Below are 17,736 nucleotides of genomic sequence, written 5' to 3' on the forward strand. Positions count from 1 at the left end.
TAGCTTGCCAGGATTGTCCTGTTAACCCTGACTGATGGGCTTGGTCATATAATTCATTTTCTACCATTATCAGTATGCTTCCCTTAGAATGTAAATCATACCTAGTCATTTTCCTCCCCAACACATCTAGAAAAACGTTCTAAGCATGGTTTAACCTAAGATGGCACTATTTTCTGACTTTCCACCACTCTTCATTGAAATGGACAGCTATAGCCTTTGGGCTGCCTTTCCCCCCACCTCCTCCTTTTTTTTAATAGCCAGGGTCTCTGGGCAAAATTACAGACTAGGCAGGATTAAAGGTGTGCCACAATACCTGACCATTAATAATGATTTTTCTACTTTTCTTATTTGTGGTGCAAGGGATTGAACCTAGGGTCTTTCTTGTTCGAAAGAGGCACTCTACCATTGAGCTATATACTCAGTCCTTTCAGAGTGCTTTTGTTACTTTATTCATTATCTGTGGTTTGGGTCATTGTTCTGAATTTAAAATATTGAGGTAGATGAGTTTTCACTAGAAAATTTCTCTCATGTAAATATTAATTTGCTGTTTCATATTTGCAGCTTATAAATGTTATATCAGAAGATTGTTTTAGGCCTGGGCATATGGTACACGTCTTTAAACCCAGTCAGTACTCAGGAGGCAGAGGTAGGTGAGTTGGAGGCCAGTGTGGCCTGCAAAGAGAGTTCCAGGGCAACCAGGGCTACACAGAGAAACCCTGTCTGGAAAAACTAAAAGACAACAACAAAAAGTTGTTTTAATGTTAATGTTGGAGAAACTTGAAAATTTTGATGTAAATGCTGATTTATTTTTACTTTAATGTTATAATTTTATAACTGAGCTTTGTAATTTTATTTTTTTCTTTGTTTATAATTAAAGAAATGCCACTTTCTGAAATGGTAAAAAAGAATTGTTTTCATACCTTAAAATTAAACGTGTTCGCCAAGCATGGTAGGTACTTAGGAAGGAGGCTGAAGGAGGAGGGTCATCTAAGCACAGGAGTTGGAAGCTGGCCTGGACAACATAGTAATGCCTCATTTTCAAATAATTTCCTTAGAAAGGAATAGACCGAAGAGTTTTTTAGAAACTATTTCAAAGACAAAGAAACTGTTTCAAAGACAAAAAACTAAGTTTTTTCAAAAAACTAAGAGTTTTTTGAAAACTATTAAGGTTGTCTTTTAAATAATGAAGATTTTAGTATTGAGAAAACTCAATGAAAGCCTGGTCAATTTTGTATTAAATTATTGTTGTATGAAAATGATGAGTGTTAGTCGGGGTGGTGGTTCATGCCTTTAATGCGAGCACTTGGGAGTTAGAGTCAGAGTCTGATCTTTGTGAGTTCGAGGCCAGCCTGGTCTATAGAAGGAGTCCCAGGACAGCCAGTGCAGTTACAATCCTGTCTCAATAAACAGAGTGTTGTATATTTCTATGAAGGCACAGATGAGCTGTTCTGTCTTCTTCTATACAGTGTCTCACTGTATAGACCAAGCTGGCCTGTAACTGACAGTTCAGTTTTGTGCGGCTACCAGTTTCCATTTTATTTATATACTTAACTTTTTGTTGATAGCACTAGGCTTTTTTGTGTTGGTTTTATTTAATTTTTGTTTTTGTTTTTCAAGGCAGGGTTTCTCTGTATAGCAGCCCTGGCTGTCCTGGAACTTGCTTTGTAGACCAGGCTGCCCTCTAACTCACAAAGATCCTCCTGCTTCTGCCTTTTGGGTACTGGAGTTAAAAATGTATGCCACCATGCCCAGGTGTTTGTTTGTTTGTTTGTTTGTTTGTTTATTTATTTATTTATTTTTGAGATAAGATTTCTCTGTGTAACAGCCTTGGCTGTCCTGGAACTCCTCTGTAGACCAGGCTGTCCTTGAACTCACAGAGATCTGCCTGCCTCTGCCTCGCAGCACTGGGATTAAAGGTGTGCACCACTACCACCACCGCCTGGCTTTATTTTAATTTTTTGAGACAGGGTCATACTGTGCAATCTTAGTTGGGCTGGAACTAGCTGTGTAGACAAGGCTGGTCTTGAACTTACAGACATCCACCTGCTTCTACCTCCTGAGTGCTGGGATTAAGGGTGTGTGCTACCATGCCTACCTGACTTCAAGGTTATAATAAAAGAGTTCATATTTAATTTAAACCAGATTCAAATTGTCCTCATTCTACCTTAAGTACCTTATTCTTTTTATCCCCTGACAAGACAGGAATTCTGCCTCTGCCCCTAAAATGAAATGCTTACATTGGATTCTAACAAGGACATTTTATTTCAGGTCTTTGTAGGTAAGATCCCAAGAGACTTATATGAGGATGAGTTGGTACCCCTTTTTGAAAAGGCTGGTCCTATCTGGGATTTGCGCCTCATGATGGATCCGCTCTCTGGTCAAAATAGAGGATATGCATTTATCACCTTCTGTGGAAAGGAAGCAGCCCAGGAAGCAGTTAAACTGGTATGTGATAAATATCCACTGTCCAGGAACTTACCGTTTGAGAGAATAAACTTCAGTTCAAAAACATTTGTAGTTAACATTGTTTCATTTTCTTTAGTTACTGCTCTTAGTATCTTTATATTGACTGAGTTGGTATGTAATCTTTTATTTTTTCTGATTGTAATTCTAAGTTAACAGATTGGTTAGCACCAAAAAATTCAGCAGGTTTTTTTTTTTAATTTAATATCAAGCCAATTCAGATTTTTCTTTTAGATAAAAACAGTGTCAGTTCTTGCTGTTAGACTTTAGGCTTGGCACTCAGTATCATGGAGGCTGAGATGGTTCTGCAGAACATAACTGGATGACAACGACTTTTTTAGGACTTGGTTTAGGAAACAGTGAGAATCTTTTATTTTTGTCACAATCTAGCTATACAGTTTTAAAAAATGTATTCTAAATCTCTCTTTTTTTTTTTTGTAATAGCCTTCTATAGTTTTCTTTTTCTCCAGGGCTTATTTCCATCTTGTTCTTGTTAGAGCAGCAGTAGGTTTTACGGATGGCTTGTGTTCTTACTGTATGCAGGTGACTCTCTCAGTCTGTGAAAGGAGCAGTGTTAGTGTTTCCTGGCAGACTCTTGCCAAGCATCTGAGGGCATACGCCAAGTGGTAGACAGCTCCTGCCCTTTTAGCACAGCTGAATCCGTCAAATGTTTGATTTCATTAGTGAGCTCTGAGTTAGTTCTTCCCTGGTCTGGCCCAGGTTTTAGTTTTTCTGCTGGATTTTTTTCTTCAAACTAGTTTATTCAATATTAAGAAAATTTCCAGGCTTTATTTTCTCATTTTTGACTGTATATGGGTGACACCCCTCCCCCACAGGGTTTCTCTGCGTAGTTTTGGTGCTTGTCCTGGATCTTGCTTTATAGAACAGGCTGTCCTCGAACTCACAGAGATCCGCCTGGCTCTGACTCCCGAGTGTTGGGATTAAAGGTGTGCACCACTGCCGCCCAGCTATGGGTGACTTTTTAAATCATCTTTTTTAGTAAACTAATGGTAAGTAATGTTAAAACATAAACTAAAATTTATTAAAGAATCTGTCACTATAGTGAATTCAGATAAAACATTTTTTATTGTCTTCATAAAGTTTTGAAAGTGTTTTGGTAGTTTACAACTTTATTTAGAATTGAGGTTTGTATACAGTGTGAAACTCCTGTAAGTTTCTTTGGCATTGATTAATCCTAATTGTTCCTTTTTACATTATTGTTTTGGCTGTTGCTTATGTATATCTAATTTTACCCTCAAGGACCCTGAATAGTTTCAGGTATTCCTTCTGAAATTCTCTGGAAAAGAATTTTCAGGTAGATAAAATTGAAATATGTAGCCAGGCAGTGGTGGTGCATGCCTTTAATCCCAGCACTTGGGAGGTAGAGAGAGGCAGATGAATATCTGAGTTCAAGGACAGCCAGGGCTACATAGAGAAACCCTGTCTTAATCCCCCCACCCCCCAAAAAGAAAAAGAAATATTCAATGTTAGAATGAATATCCTTGAGCCCTTTTTATATGGAGGAACAGAGGTTACAAAACCAAGCTATAACTGGAGATTGTAACAAGTTTAAAATACGCACTCATGTTTTGGCAACCTTTAGGGAGCTTGGTGAGTGAGTGACCTTAAATTGTGGGGCTCTTTAGATTTATGTCAGTTGTCCTCAGTCTGGGGTGGTTTGGGGGTCTCTGGTTCTTTTCTTCTTTGCAGTGTGACAGCTATGAGATTCGCCCTGGTAAACACCTGGGAGTGTGCATTTCTGTGGCAAACAACAGACTTTTTGTTGGATCCATTCCAAAGAATAAGACAAAAGAAAACATTCTGGAAGAGTTCAGTAAAGTCACAGGTAAAACAAAAATGCATTTAGAAGTCGGTTTGTGGGAATTGTTGCATTATTTATAAATATGTGTCGCCCCCCCCCTCCCAAAGAATTAAAGTCTCCTATATCTAAATTGCTTCCTTTCTGCTTTAATAGTGGTTGGACTGAACACGTGTCTTAAGTATTCTTGATTTCATGGAATTTCTTTTTCACTTTGTCTTAATCGAACCTTAGTTTTTGCCAGAACCTTTAATCTCTAGCCCTCAAGTGAAAGCTTTTTCTTTCAATAACTTTAGGATTAGGGAGAAGAGGGTTCTCATTTCTTCCTGTTGACTTGTCTACGTAATTTTTAAGAATTTCTAATTGAATTTATGCAGTTGATTGAGAAGTACATTTGGTATCACAGGTCCACGTACTTAAATCACTGGAGTCATGCATCCAAGTGCATGCTTGTACTCCTTGAACTTGGAGGTTAGGAGTTTGTCAGCAGAACTAACTCAGGGACAGTCTGGGAAACAGAAGACTTTATATATAATCTGAAAGAATTGAATAAAACCGTACTTTGATTTATTACAAATGATTCATCTTGTTTTCCGTTCCGTTTCACTTTTTATGTGGGTGCTGGGGATTTGAACTTAGATTCTCTTGCTTTCACAACAGGTACTCTTACCTACTTACTGAGCCATTTCCCCAGACGGCAAACATTTCACTTTTTATTTATTTATTTATTTATTTATTTATTTATTTATTTATTTATTTATTTATTTATTTAGAGATAATCTCTAGCCTTGGCAGGCCTAGAGTTTGCCGTGTAGACCTGGCTGGCCTCAGTTACAGAGATTTAGCTGCCTCTCTCTATCTCTGCCTCTGGAGTGATGGAATTAAAGGAGCGTGCCACCACACCTGGCCTGCATTTCACTTTTTAAATGTTGAGATTGGACCAGTGAGATGGCTCATCTGGTGGGGGTGTGCTAGCTGCAGGTCTGATGATCTGAGTTCAATCCCCTGATTACACAAATTGGCAAGAGAGAACCCACTCATGAAAGTTGTTCTTTGACTTCCACAGATACATCATGGCATAGGAGTATCTGCTGGTATGCCCGCTGGCTTGCTGTTTCTCTCTTTCTCTCTGTGTGTATGTGTGTATCTCCTTGTCTCTCTCTTCCCAATCCTTTCTCTTCTCGCTCTCTCTTATACACATTAGATAGAGAGATAGATAGATAAATGTTGGATTATCATTTGAAAGCACTATTTTAAGACCATGGCCACTTCTTCTAAAAAACACTACATTCCTTTAAAATCTGTATAGATAACCCATCTAAGGCCAGACTTCAGTTATCCAGAATAGAGCTGGATCTTTTCTACAGAAATTCTACTCTGAAACCTTAGTTTCCAAAGCTCATTTTGTGTTGGTCAGTTGCTCTACTGACTGTTTATATAGCAGTTCTTTTCTGTTCATGTCCTACTTACTTCTCCAGCATGTGCTTATTAAAATGCCTGCTAAACACTGGGATACAGTGGTGGATAAGAGATCTATTCTTTGCTATTCTTTGTCTTTATAGAGCCTACATCTGGGAAAAGAGTTAAGATAAAAAATAAAGAGAAATATTTTCACATTGCAGTAAAATATTATAAAAGGGAAAATACAGAATATTTAGCTACAAAATATCTAATGTCTGTTCCCATGGTTAGCTTTTCTGATAAGGTGTTATTTCAGTCAAGACCTGAAAACTCAAGACTATACAGCATACAAAAGAACAGAGTGCCCCCCACGGCTGAAGAGATGGCTCAGTGGTTAACAGCACTGGCTGCTCTTCCAGAGGACCTGGGTTCAAGTCCCAGCACCCACTTGACAGCTCCCAAAGAACAGAGTGCATTCCAAAAGAGTAACATGTATCAAGTGTCTGAGTCAAGAAAAAAACTTGTGTTTTTTAAAACTGTATGCGTGTTGTTCGGCCCAAGGACCTCTTCTATCCTTGTAAAGGGGAGTGCTAACCTTTTCTTCTTTCATACAACACAAGAAATAACTTTTTGTATTAAAGTAACTAATAGAAAGCTAATGTTTGTTTAAAGGTAATTTAAAGCAGAATTATGTGAGATAAAGTAGGCAGGGCTCTTTTAGACCATGTAAGAAGTTTTTATTTTATTGTAAACAGAATGAAAAGTATTTGAAGGTCTTAGGCATGGAATAACAGATATTTCATCTTTACAGATTCTGTAGATAAGGGCTTAGAACTTATCAGAATTAGTAGTAGGTTAGAGAGAAGCATGGATCAGGGCAACAGTTAGATCGAAAAAAGTAAATATGTTGGATATGGACCATAGAGATGAAATAAAGGAAAAAATACTATTATTTTCTGGCTTGAGGGCTTAGCTGATATGGATGATTGTTTATTAGATAGGGCTGCCTAGGGAAAATAGATTTGGGGTGTAGGTGTGCTGTTTTGGACATGTGAAATTCATCCAAGACATTTTAAGCAGCTGATAAACCTGGCTCTCAGAGAAATCTAGGCTAGAAGAAAATGGAAGCATTTGTTTATAAGGGTGTAGAAAGTTCTTGGTTAGCACACGTGGAGAAGGGACAAAGGAAAGGACTAAGGTTGGAGGACATGAGACAGCTGCTGATCGTCTTTGTCCATGGCAAAAATAGTGGCTATTAAGTTGGGTGTGAGGATGGGTTTTTTTTTGTTGTTTTTTTTTGTGTGTGTGTGTGTGTGTGTGTGTGATTAGTTGAAAAGTAGTTCCCTTGCATTTAAGTAATTGGAGTCTTGAGGTTCTGTTAGTGTTTATAAATTATGAGGTCATGTTATATCATTAATTATACAATTTCATAGTAGTTGGACCTACTTTGAGATTCTAAAATTATTTTTTTAACATTAAAAACAGGTTATAATTTAAAAGTCCAGGGTTATTTTAAACAGTAAAATATTTTCTCTATAGAAAATAGTATAAATGATAACATTTCCCAATAAGCCCTTTTAAGCCAAATGATAGCTGGATTATATATATATATAAAAATATTGATTAGATTCTGGGATACAGAATAAACCTATCTTCATCTGTTCAGAGAGCTATGTTTTACTTAAAGTTGTGTAAGTGAGGTTCCTAATCATCTTCCCTTTCACTGTTTGATTTACGGCAGACATTTTTCTATAGGTTAATCCATATTCTAAAAAGATTTTAGCCTCCCCTCCTGAAAGTATGGCCAGCATTTTCTTTCATCAGCTTGATATGGTACAAATTCTTATCCTAATAGTGAAATGTTTCACTAAAGCTTGCCCAGTGCTTGGGTAAAACCAAAACTTATTATAAGCCACAGTCATCTTAGGGTCTCCCCTGCTAGGTAGCCTCCCTGGATCTGTGGGTTGCAGAGATTCTAAAATTAATAGAGAACACATAATACTGTCCCAAACCTGCATTGAATAATGCTGATCTAATGTTTACTACTGTGAGGCTTCTTCAATTTTTTTTTTTTTTTTTTTTTTTTTGCTCATTGGCAAGTGGATTTAGGTCTGCCTAATCGCTAGACGTGTGGTGGATGCTTTTGGCTTATATATCTGGCTGTTGGTTTAACAGAGGGTTTGGTGGACGTTATTCTCTATCATCAACCCGATGACAAAAAGAAGAATCGGGGGTTCTGCTTCCTTGAATATGAGGATCACAAGTCAGCAGCACAAGCCAGACGCCGGCTGATGAGTGGAAAAGTAAAAGTGTGGGGAAATGTAGTTACAGTTGAATGGGCTGACCCTGTGGAGGAACCAGATCCGGAAGTCATGGCGAAGGTAAATACAGCTGCTGGGCTGCGAGTAGGGTACCATTTCAGTTTTGTATTCACAGCTCAAACTTCGTGATAGTAAATACAAAATGTAAGCTCTTTACTGTAATTGCTTAGAAAAGCAAAAAGGAGTCTATGTAACACTAAATGTGGTAGCCTGTCTTAGCAGCTGGTTAATTTCCTCCAGATCAGCTATGCTAAAAGAACTGAAATCCAGTTTCTTCAAGTAAGTATTTCATACACACTGAGCATTTATTTAATGTTAGTACCATGAAAAATAACAATACATTGGCCAGAAATAGTGTGCTTTTTCTTTTTTGAACAATCTCCCTATTTAGCTCAGACTGACTATGTAGCGCAGGTTGACTTCTAACTCAGAATCCTCTTGCCCAAACTCCTGAGTGCTGGTAATACAGACATACAGGCATGAACCAGCTCATGCTATGATTTTTATTTTATGAATGTGAATTATACTTTATTTAGATTTTTTTTTTTCCAGACAGAGTTTCTCTGTGTAGTTTTTGTGCCTGTCCTGGATCTCGCTCTGTAGACCAGGCTGGCCTGGAACTCACAAAGATCTGCCTGGCTCTGCCTCCCGAGTGCTAGGATTAAAGGCGTGCGCCACCACTGCCCGCTATACTTTACTTAGACTTATAGTTAATTTATTTTAATGTATCCAGTTTTTTCCCCTATGAAAAAAGACAAAAGATTGCTATGCTTGTTGATTTTTGGTCATGGCAGAATAGACTTGACAGATCCGACAAAGAGCCTGTCCTCAGTTTCCTCATTGTTAGGACCTTTGCTTGGGAGTCCTGGTTCTTAGACTTTTTTTTGGATGGTCCTGGGACTGAAGGGATTCATCTTGCAGTGAGTTTGTGTATTTCACTTATGTCTCTTTCCTCAGGGAGGGAACTTTATCAATAACCTTAAATTAGTATTTGAATTTTTATGACTGAAATTTTTTGTTTTGAGTTTTTTTTATTCCAGATTTGAAAGAGGCTGATGCTCCCTCTGACTAGTTTGGAGACTCTGATCTATATTAGTATGATGTAATTGCTTTGTGTACAAAGACATTTTGAGGTTAAGCAGATATGATCCAGAGAGGCTCTCAAGAATTCTGCTTCCTGGTTTTTGTCTCACATTCCTTGAGTAGATGAGTATCCAGGGAAGGGACTAGGAATCTGAATAGTCCTGGTTGTTCGTTCTTTCTTTCTTTCTTTCTTTCTTTCTTTCTTTCTTTCTTTCTTTCTTTCTTTCTTTCTTTCTTCCATTAGCTTGATTTCAGTCTTCATTGTTTCTTCTTCTAGTACATTGTGGCTTTGTGCTAACTACTGGACCTTGAATGCCATGTGTTTTACTTACAGGCTTCCATTGGTTTATTCACCTTTTTAAACTACACTATCGCTCTGACTATTTGTACAGACAGAGCATATCCTCTGCTGCCATTTTAAAAAGAAAAATATCTAAAAGTTAAAAGTTGTATTATGCATTGGGATTAGTAAGATTCCCCAGAGATCTTCAAAATAGAACTAGTAATTTTGCTTTATCAATCACTTTTCATTGAATCCTGCTAAATTTTCAAGTGGAAGTTCAAAATAAATCCTCTCACCACCATCACCCACCAGAAAATGGCAAGATTTTAATCTTGTAACTGTTGTTTTCTGGTTCAAAATATGTTTCAGTTGGTAGAGTGCGCTTGCCCATCATACAAGAAGCGCTGGCCTCCACCCCCAGTACCAAATAAAGCTGGGCATGATGATGGTGTACTTGGTAGGTAAAGAAAGACATTAAGGTTAGAAGTTCAAGGCTGTTGTTGGCTACATAGGTAGTTTAGAGACCCTATCTTAAAACAGAAGAAAACCTTCCAAAATCCATGAGAAAAAAAGGTTTCAGAGTGGCAAGGAGGCCTCTGTGAACTTGGAATTGAGTAAAATTGATACCATATTTCCTCTCTAACTTAAAAAGAAAGCTTATGTACTTTGGCAAAGCTTCACTTCTTTACTCATTGGTTTCAAGTCAGGTCAGTTTTACAGTCAACTGGAACCTAAAAACCTAAATGTAACTCTTAGAGATCCCCATTTTCTTACTGACTGTATGTAACTTAGAATTTCAGTATGTTTTTGTAGTGTTGGAGTTCAGGCCTAAGACCTTTTGGTGCTTAGCAAGTGCTATTTATACAAAGGAGGTAAGACTCTAGAACTCTGTTGAACTTGTATTTATCTTCTTGTTTTGGTGCTGCAGACCAAACCTACAGCCTTATACGTGTGGCTCATCTATGTGAGCCGGCACTCTGTACTGAGTTAGTTACACTCCATCCAAGTCCACGGGAGTAGCTCCCTTCCTTTCAAAAGATGAAGAAGCCAGTGGAAGCCTGTCTAGTCTAGAGACTAGATGTCAGTCTGAAAGCATGGAAAATATAAAGGCACAGGGAGAGATTGAAAAAAAAAGTGTTATATTTTTTTCCTCTTTGAATTAATACAATCTTTCCAAACCTTTTTTTTTTTTTTTTTTGGTTATTGAGTTTTGTGGGGTTTTTGTTGTTGTTGTTTTGAAGACAGGGTCTCTTTATGCAGCCCTGGCTGACCTCAAACTCACAGATTTGCTTACATCTCTGCACACACACACACACACACACACACACACACACACACACACACACACCTGTGCTATGACTAAAGGCATGTGCTACTATGCCTGGGCTCAAATCTTTCTGAATCAAAAAGACCTTTATCTGAGGCAACAGCTTGTGGGTATGCTTTTTTTTTTTTTTTTTTTTTTTTTTTTTTTTTTTGCTTGAATAGTTAGTTTCTTAATTCAAGGATAAAAAAATTACACAGGAAAGTATACACAAGTCCACCACATCATGTCTGCCATGATTCCTATAAGGTACCTAGTTTTAATAGCCTATGGATTACCCTTTTAGCCTTTACTTAGACAAGTATAGGCAAATAAAAAGTATATGTTATTTTCCTTAATTCTCACATGAGTGGCTTTAGGCAGCCTTTTGTGTTTATTAATCTGTATTTGCTTTATTCACCATTCTGTGTGATCAGCTCTGGGAAGATACAGCATTATTATGTGTTAACACTAAAAAGTTACATGATGCTGCCAGTTAAATTAGCATGGTGGTTACTCATCTGTTGACTGTAAGTTATGTCTCTGCTTCAGAAATATGACGAGTTGGGAAAGAATGTCTCTTAGCACCCATAGATCCTGGTGCTCTATCAGTTCCTATAGCACCTCTTATTTTTTAGTCTCCATAGTATACTCAGTCCTAGATAGGCACTGGATTGTAAGTATAGTAAGTAAGAGTGTCCTGTGTGTGTTGATACAGAGCAAATATATTGTGGGATAGATACTTAGGAGAGAATTGAGACCAGAGGGTAAATGCAGTTGTTAAGACATCCCCATGCTTTCCTCTGTAGCATGTGTGTGTGTCTCATACTTGACAAAATAGTATACGATCAAACTTCTATTTTTGTTCAGCGCTGTAGGTGGTTTGTTTCTACTACTAAGTTTGTGTTTGAGAGTTTAATATATGAGGAGTTACATGTATTTCTTGATGAATCATGTCATGAGTTTTGCTATTTTTCTATTTATTTGTTGAGCTTTTTCTTTCTGATGCTCTGATGCTTCTCTGTGCTGTAAGCTGACAAATGATTTATCATTTGTCTTCTGACTTTGTTTATGATGACTTTGCCATATAATGCTGTTCTTAGTAGTTGGTATCATTCCTTTATTTGGGTTCTAGATTTTAAGTCATAAGGCTGCTCCACACCAACACATTTTTTCATTTATATTTGTGACTTATAAAACTTAATCTTTTGAGATTATATCATTTCCCTCTTCCATAACACCAATACTTTCTAAAGGAATCCCCCTTGTTTTTCTCTACTTTGCAGCGCCCACATTCTTTTTATACTTTTTTGATCTGTTTGGAGTTTATCTGGGTGTATGGTGTATAATGTGGACTTTCTTTTTTTCTCCATTAATGCTACTCCAAATGATTTAAGCATTGTAGTTTGTTTCTAGATTTTGTTCTCTTTTTCCTTAGCCCAAGAATTTTCTTGTGTAGTTTTTAAATGAATATCTACAGTTTTAAGGGTGAAACTTGTTTTGGGGAGTACTTAGTAGCTATGATAAATTTAATTATTTAACTAAATAATGATTTATTATTTTTAATCATTATTAATTATGATTTATATGAATTAATAATGATAATTATGTGTTGGTGCCTTATAGGTTTTGTTCAGTTGAGAGAGAAGGCAGGAGTCAACAGTTTGTATAACTTGGTTACTTTTTAAAAATCCTTAGTAAAGTAGTAGCTAATGCGAAAATCATTTCTTAATGTTTCCAAGATATTCGATGACTGTACTTTTAGACTTTCTGGTTTAGAGTTGAAAAGTCGAAAGCCTGTGCATGAAGACAAGAAGTATATTTTAAGGTTTGAACTAAAATTTAGGAGTGCCAATTTTGTGTGTTTATTGCTGTTAGGTGAAAGTTTTATTTGTGAGAAACTTGGCTACTACGGTGACAGAAGAAATATTAGAAAAGTCATTTTCTGAATTTGGAAAACTGGAGAGGGTGAAAAAGTTGAAAGATTATGCCTTCGTTCATTTTGAAGATAGAGGAGCTGCTGTTAAGGTAGGAGCTTTGGTTTTTTTTCTCATTGTTTTCAAATATGGTAGACACATAAAATAACTATTTTAAGATTTTTTTTTTATGTTTTGTCTTGTTTTTTGTTTTTGAGACAGGGTTTTTCTGTGTCGCCCTGGCTGTCCTGGATCTCACTCTGTAGACCAGGCTGACCTTGAACTCACAGAGATCCACCTGCCTCTGCGTCCCGAGTGCTGGGATTAAAGGCGTGGGCCACCACCGCCCAGCTAAGATTTTAAAAATGAATTATAAGTTAACTAAATATTAATTTATGTGTGCATGTCTGTGTGAGGGTGTGTGTATATGTGAGTGTACAGATGCTCAGAGAGGTCCAGAAGAGGGCGCTGGATTCACTGGGGCTGGTGTTCCAGGTGGTGGTGAGCTACCCAATGTAGGAACCAACTTAGGTCCTCTAGAAGAACATTATACTCTCCTAACCTGAGCCATCTTTCCAGCACCATAAAGTAGGTTTTAGTGATTGTGTGTATGTGTTGCTGCAGTCTGAACCCAGGACCTCATGTGTGTATATATATATGGCAAGTGCTTTTCCTCTGAGCCACACCCAACTGTAGTCTCTTTTGCTAAACTCTGAACTTAAAAAAAAAAAAAAAATAGTGGAACCAAGCAGTGGTGGCTCACGCCTTTAATCGCAGCACTGGGGAGGCAAAGGCAGGCTGATCTCTTGAGTTTGACTCATCCTGGTCTACAGAGCGAGTTCCAGGACAGCCAGAGCTACACAGAGAAACCCTGTCTCAGAGACAGACAGACAGACAGACAGGGATGGTTTTTGCTTTCTTGTTGCTTAAGGCTTCATTAGCATTTCCTGTGCTCTGCTTTTAGTTTGGGCACATTAAATTCTATGTTAGATGTGAGGGAAAATTAAACTTAGTATCTTGTTGAATTTCACAGCTGTATTCAGTTAACCTTTGCATTTCACATCTATGGAACGTCTGTGCAAGACTCGAATGTTGAATACCACACCTTTATTGATATCTGAAGAGTTAGTTTTTGTCTGATGTGTATTGATGCTTACATTGATGGATTGCTTCAAGAATTATTTGGAGTTAAGGACTTTGGCTAAATGCAGCTTTGCTCCCCCCCCCCCTTTAGAAAATCTTTTAGATTTATTTATTTGTTTATTTAATGTGTATGGCTGTTTTGCCTACGTTTGTGTATATGTACTTCATGTATACCTGGTACCCGTTCAGAAGAAAGTACCAGATCCTCTGGAACTGGAGTTGGGGATGGTTGTGAGCCACCATATCAGTGCTGGATTGAACCTGGGTCCTCTGCAAGAGCAGCAAGTACTCTTTACTGCTGAGCCATCTTTCCAGCCCCTCTTTCACCTTTTAAAATATTATAGTAAAATATTGCTTCTTGTTGTCTATAGTAATTTATGTATAAAACATAAGGTGGCTGGGCAGTGATGGCACACACCTTTAATCCCAGCACTTGGGAGGCAGAGCCAGGCAGATCTCTGTGAGTTCGAGGCCAGCCTGGTGTGCAGAGCGAGATCCAGGACAGGCACCAAAAAAAACAGAAAAACTCTGTCTCAAAAAAGCCAAACCAAACCAAACCAAAACATAAGGTGAAGGAAAGAGGTGTTTTTTTTTTTTTTGTTTTGTTTTTTAAGGAGGGGGCTAGACTGCTCTTGTAAGTTAAAATGTTTGCTAAGAGTCAAGATTTTTTTTTTTTAAATTTTAGTGTATAGTTATTTTGCTTGCATGTATGTCTGCACTACGTACATGCATGGTGCTCATGGAAACTAGAGGGGATGTCACATTCCTTGGAACTGGTGTTGTAGATTCCACATGGGTCTTGGAATTGAGCCCAGAGTTCTCTGGAAGAGCAGCCAGTGACCTTAACTGCTGAGCCAGTTCTCAAGTTCCCCATTTATATTATGTTTTAAAATACTGTTTCTTATACAGTAAACTTCCTTTTGTAATTTAGGCTATGGATGAAATGAATGGAAAAGAAATAGAAGGGGAAGAAATTGAAATTGTCTTAGCTAAGCCACCAGACAAGAAAAGGAAAGAGCGTCAAGCCGCTAGACAGGCCTCCAGAAGCACCGCGTGAGTTTATATTTTGCTATTGGAATAAAGGACACTGGTAACATCAGATAATAAAGGCAGTATGAATCTTGAAGTAAACTGATTTGTTGTTGCTTTTCTCCCTTCCCTCCGTTTGCTAGGTATGAAGATTATTATTATCACCCTCCTCCCCGAATGCCACCTCCAATGAGAGGTCGAGGTCGTGGTGGAGGGAGAGGTGGATATGGCTACCCTCCAGATTATTATGGCTATGAAGACTACTATGATGATTACTATGGTTATGATTATCATGACTATCGTGGAGGCTATGAAGATCCCTACTACGGCTATGATGATGGCTATGCAGTAAGAGGAAGAGGAGGAGGAAGGGGAGGGCGAGGTGCTCCACCACCACCAAGGGGGCGGGGAGCACCACCTCCAAGAGGTAGAGCTGGCTATTCACAGAGGGGGGCACCTTTGGGACCACCAAGAGGCTCAAGGGGTGGCAGAGGGGGTCCTGCACAGCAGCAGAGAGGCCGTGGTTCTCGTGGAGCTCGGGGCAATCGAGGGGGCAATGTAGGAGGCAAGAGAAAGGCAGATGGGTACAACCAGCCTGATTCCAAACGTCGTCAGACCAACAACCAACAGAACTGGGGTTCCCAACCCATCGCTCAGCAGCCGCTTCAACAAGGTGGTGACTATTCTGGTAACTATGGTTACAATAATGACAACCAAGAATTTTATCAGGATACTTATGGGCAACAGTGGAAATAGACAAGTGAGGGTTTGAAAAACGATACTGGCAAGATACGATTGGCTCTAGATCTACATTCTTCAAAACAAAATTGGCTTAACTGTTTCATCTTTAAGTAGCAGTTTGCTGCCATTTGTATTCAGCTGAAGAAATCACTATGTGTATATACTCAAGTCTTTTTATTTTTCTTCTTTTCTAAATGCTCTTGGACATTACTGGGCTTGCAGAGTTCCCTTATTCTGGGGTTACAATGCTTTTATCGTTCCAGGCTTCATTTAAGCTTCAGAACAAACTGTTAAATCATGATTTTGCAGAACCTTTGGTTTGGACAGTTCTGTTTTTTTGGATTTGGAATAGATTACATAGGAGTATGAAGTATGCTGTAAATAAAAGTACAAGCTAGTGCTCTGTCTTAGTAGTTTTAAGAAATTAAAGCAAACAGATTTAAGTTTCCTTGTATTGAAAATAACCTATGACTGTATGTTTTGCATTCCTAGAAGCAGGTTAACTGTGTTTTTAAATTGTTATAACTTCACACCTTTTTGAAATCTGCCCTACAAAATTTGTTTGGCTTAAACGTCAAAGCCGTGACAATTTGTTCTTTGATGTGATTGTATTTCCAATTTCTTGTTCATGTAAGATTTCAATAAAACTCAAAAATCTATTCAAAACATTACCTATTTCAAATTCAATTGTGTCCTAAAACATTATTTTATTCGTAATCCTTGAAGGAATACTGTTTTCAAAGTAGAACTGCCTATGTGAGTGATCAAATTCATGAAAAATTTCTTGTCTATTCCATCATGTATTGTGGATACCAGATTTGAGGATTATTCTAAATTCACATATTCCAAATAGCATTTCATTGATTGGTGTTCTCTCATAATCTCTTCTAATTTTGAAATTTTATCCTTAAAACAAAAACAGACTCAAAGGTTTTGAACAGGTATTGGATAATTTTCATTAAAGCAAAATGGAGCTGGGGAAGCAGAATACAATTTATTTTGACCCACAGTCTTTCAAATCAAGGATAAGTTATGACTGAAGACTTTATTTGCTGGATAAGTAAATAGAAATACAGAGAAAATTTAGTATTGTGGTGTCATTTGCACTGTGAACTAAACTTCAGTTTTAGTGTTTATGGTCAGCACCCCTGTTTCAGTTACTGGACCATGATTCCTATTGCTGAGTACACTTGCTTTGGGAAGCAGTCATGCCTTAGAAGAGGCTTTTAAATACCAAGTAGTTATGTCTCTCTGGCTTTCTGCTGAATCCTCTTTATTTTTAAATTTTTACTATGTCTACTGGCTAAATTTTTGTTGGCCAAGTAATAACACCTATTTCCTTGTTTCTTTTAGAAATTCTAATTTATTCTAATGACTTTTTGCTGAATGAAAAGAGCAGAAGAATGTAAATTTTCAGTTAAGTTTTTTTTTTCCTTTTGGTGCTGGGAATTGAACCCAGGGCCCTGTACACATGCCACCGTTGAGCTGTATCTCTAACCCCTCTAAAATGTTTTAAATTATAAGACAAGCTGCTGGGGAATTAAAATGGACTCCCTTGTTTTATGCTTTGTTCCTGTTTGGTGTCTTTTGTGGTCACAATTTTAGATTTTGGAATCATAAGCCATTTAATTCCTGTCGGCACAGTCAATCATATTTTCAGTTTCGTGACTTCATTTTGAATTTTAAAAATTAACATTTACTGATGAAAGCCAAATACCACATTTTTTTCAAAGTTTATTGACATAGCATAATAATTTAACAGGCTTTATTAATAGTCTTATTTTGTAGAAGTTGATAAAGGAATTATGTGGCCTGTTGTTATAAATTAAGATGGGTGTTACTTGGTAAGGTTTAGAGTCCAGTTTTAAATTTTTCTTATGGCCATGTATACAAATAGAGCAGATATTCTTTAAACGCTGCTTTTAAACTTTGAAAATATAATTTGAAAACTTGAGTGTAAATTAGACTTAAATCACTAATTTTTTCTTGGAAAGAACAAAATGTACAAGTTAAATTTTCATTGCTAATGTTTTTTTAAATATATGTTATGGGCTAACAAGATAGCCCAGCAAATGCTGTCGGACCTGACTCTGTGAGTGTGACCTCAGAGCCCACAGTTGTCCTCTGACTTCCGTAAATGTGCTGTGACACACATGCTTCACACACAATTAATTGATTTAAAAAATGTTTAATTAAATGTTTGTCATAAAGTTAGGAAAGGAAGTAGAAGTGAT

The 17,736-nt window shown here is 37.5% G+C and overlaps 1 protein-coding gene and 1 pseudogene across 6 annotated transcripts in view; one reads left to right on the forward strand and one right to left on the reverse strand.

Annotated features, from left to right (window-relative positions):
- The window catches only part of Hnrnpr (heterogeneous nuclear ribonucleoprotein R), a 33,871-nt gene extending 17,701 nt beyond the window's left edge, over nucleotides 1-16,170 (forward strand). For all 6 annotated transcript variants that reach the window (XM_059255206.1, XM_059255202.1, XM_059255203.1 and 3 more), the window contains 6 exons: nucleotides 2,269-2,445; nucleotides 4,174-4,309; nucleotides 7,859-8,064; nucleotides 12,552-12,701; nucleotides 14,664-14,785; nucleotides 14,905-16,170. In XM_059255206.1, coding sequence (XP_059111189.1) covers nucleotides 2,269-2,445; nucleotides 4,174-4,309; nucleotides 7,859-8,064; nucleotides 12,552-12,701; nucleotides 14,664-14,785; nucleotides 14,905-15,517 — 1,404 coding nt within the window. In that variant the 3' untranslated portion in view covers nucleotides 15,518-16,170. The remainder of the gene's footprint in view (nucleotides 1-2,268; nucleotides 2,446-4,173; nucleotides 4,310-7,858; nucleotides 8,065-12,551; nucleotides 12,702-14,663; nucleotides 14,786-14,904) is intronic.
- On the reverse strand, nucleotides 6,198-6,300 carry LOC131905444 (U6atac minor spliceosomal RNA; annotated as a pseudogene).
- Nucleotides 16,171-17,736: the final 1,566 nt, after the last annotated feature.

The sequence above is a fragment of the Peromyscus eremicus genome, chromosome 2 (genome assembly GCF_949786415.1).
Source record: "Peromyscus eremicus chromosome 2, PerEre_H2_v1, whole genome shotgun sequence".
NCBI lineage: Eukaryota > Metazoa > Chordata > Mammalia > Rodentia > Cricetidae > Peromyscus > Peromyscus eremicus.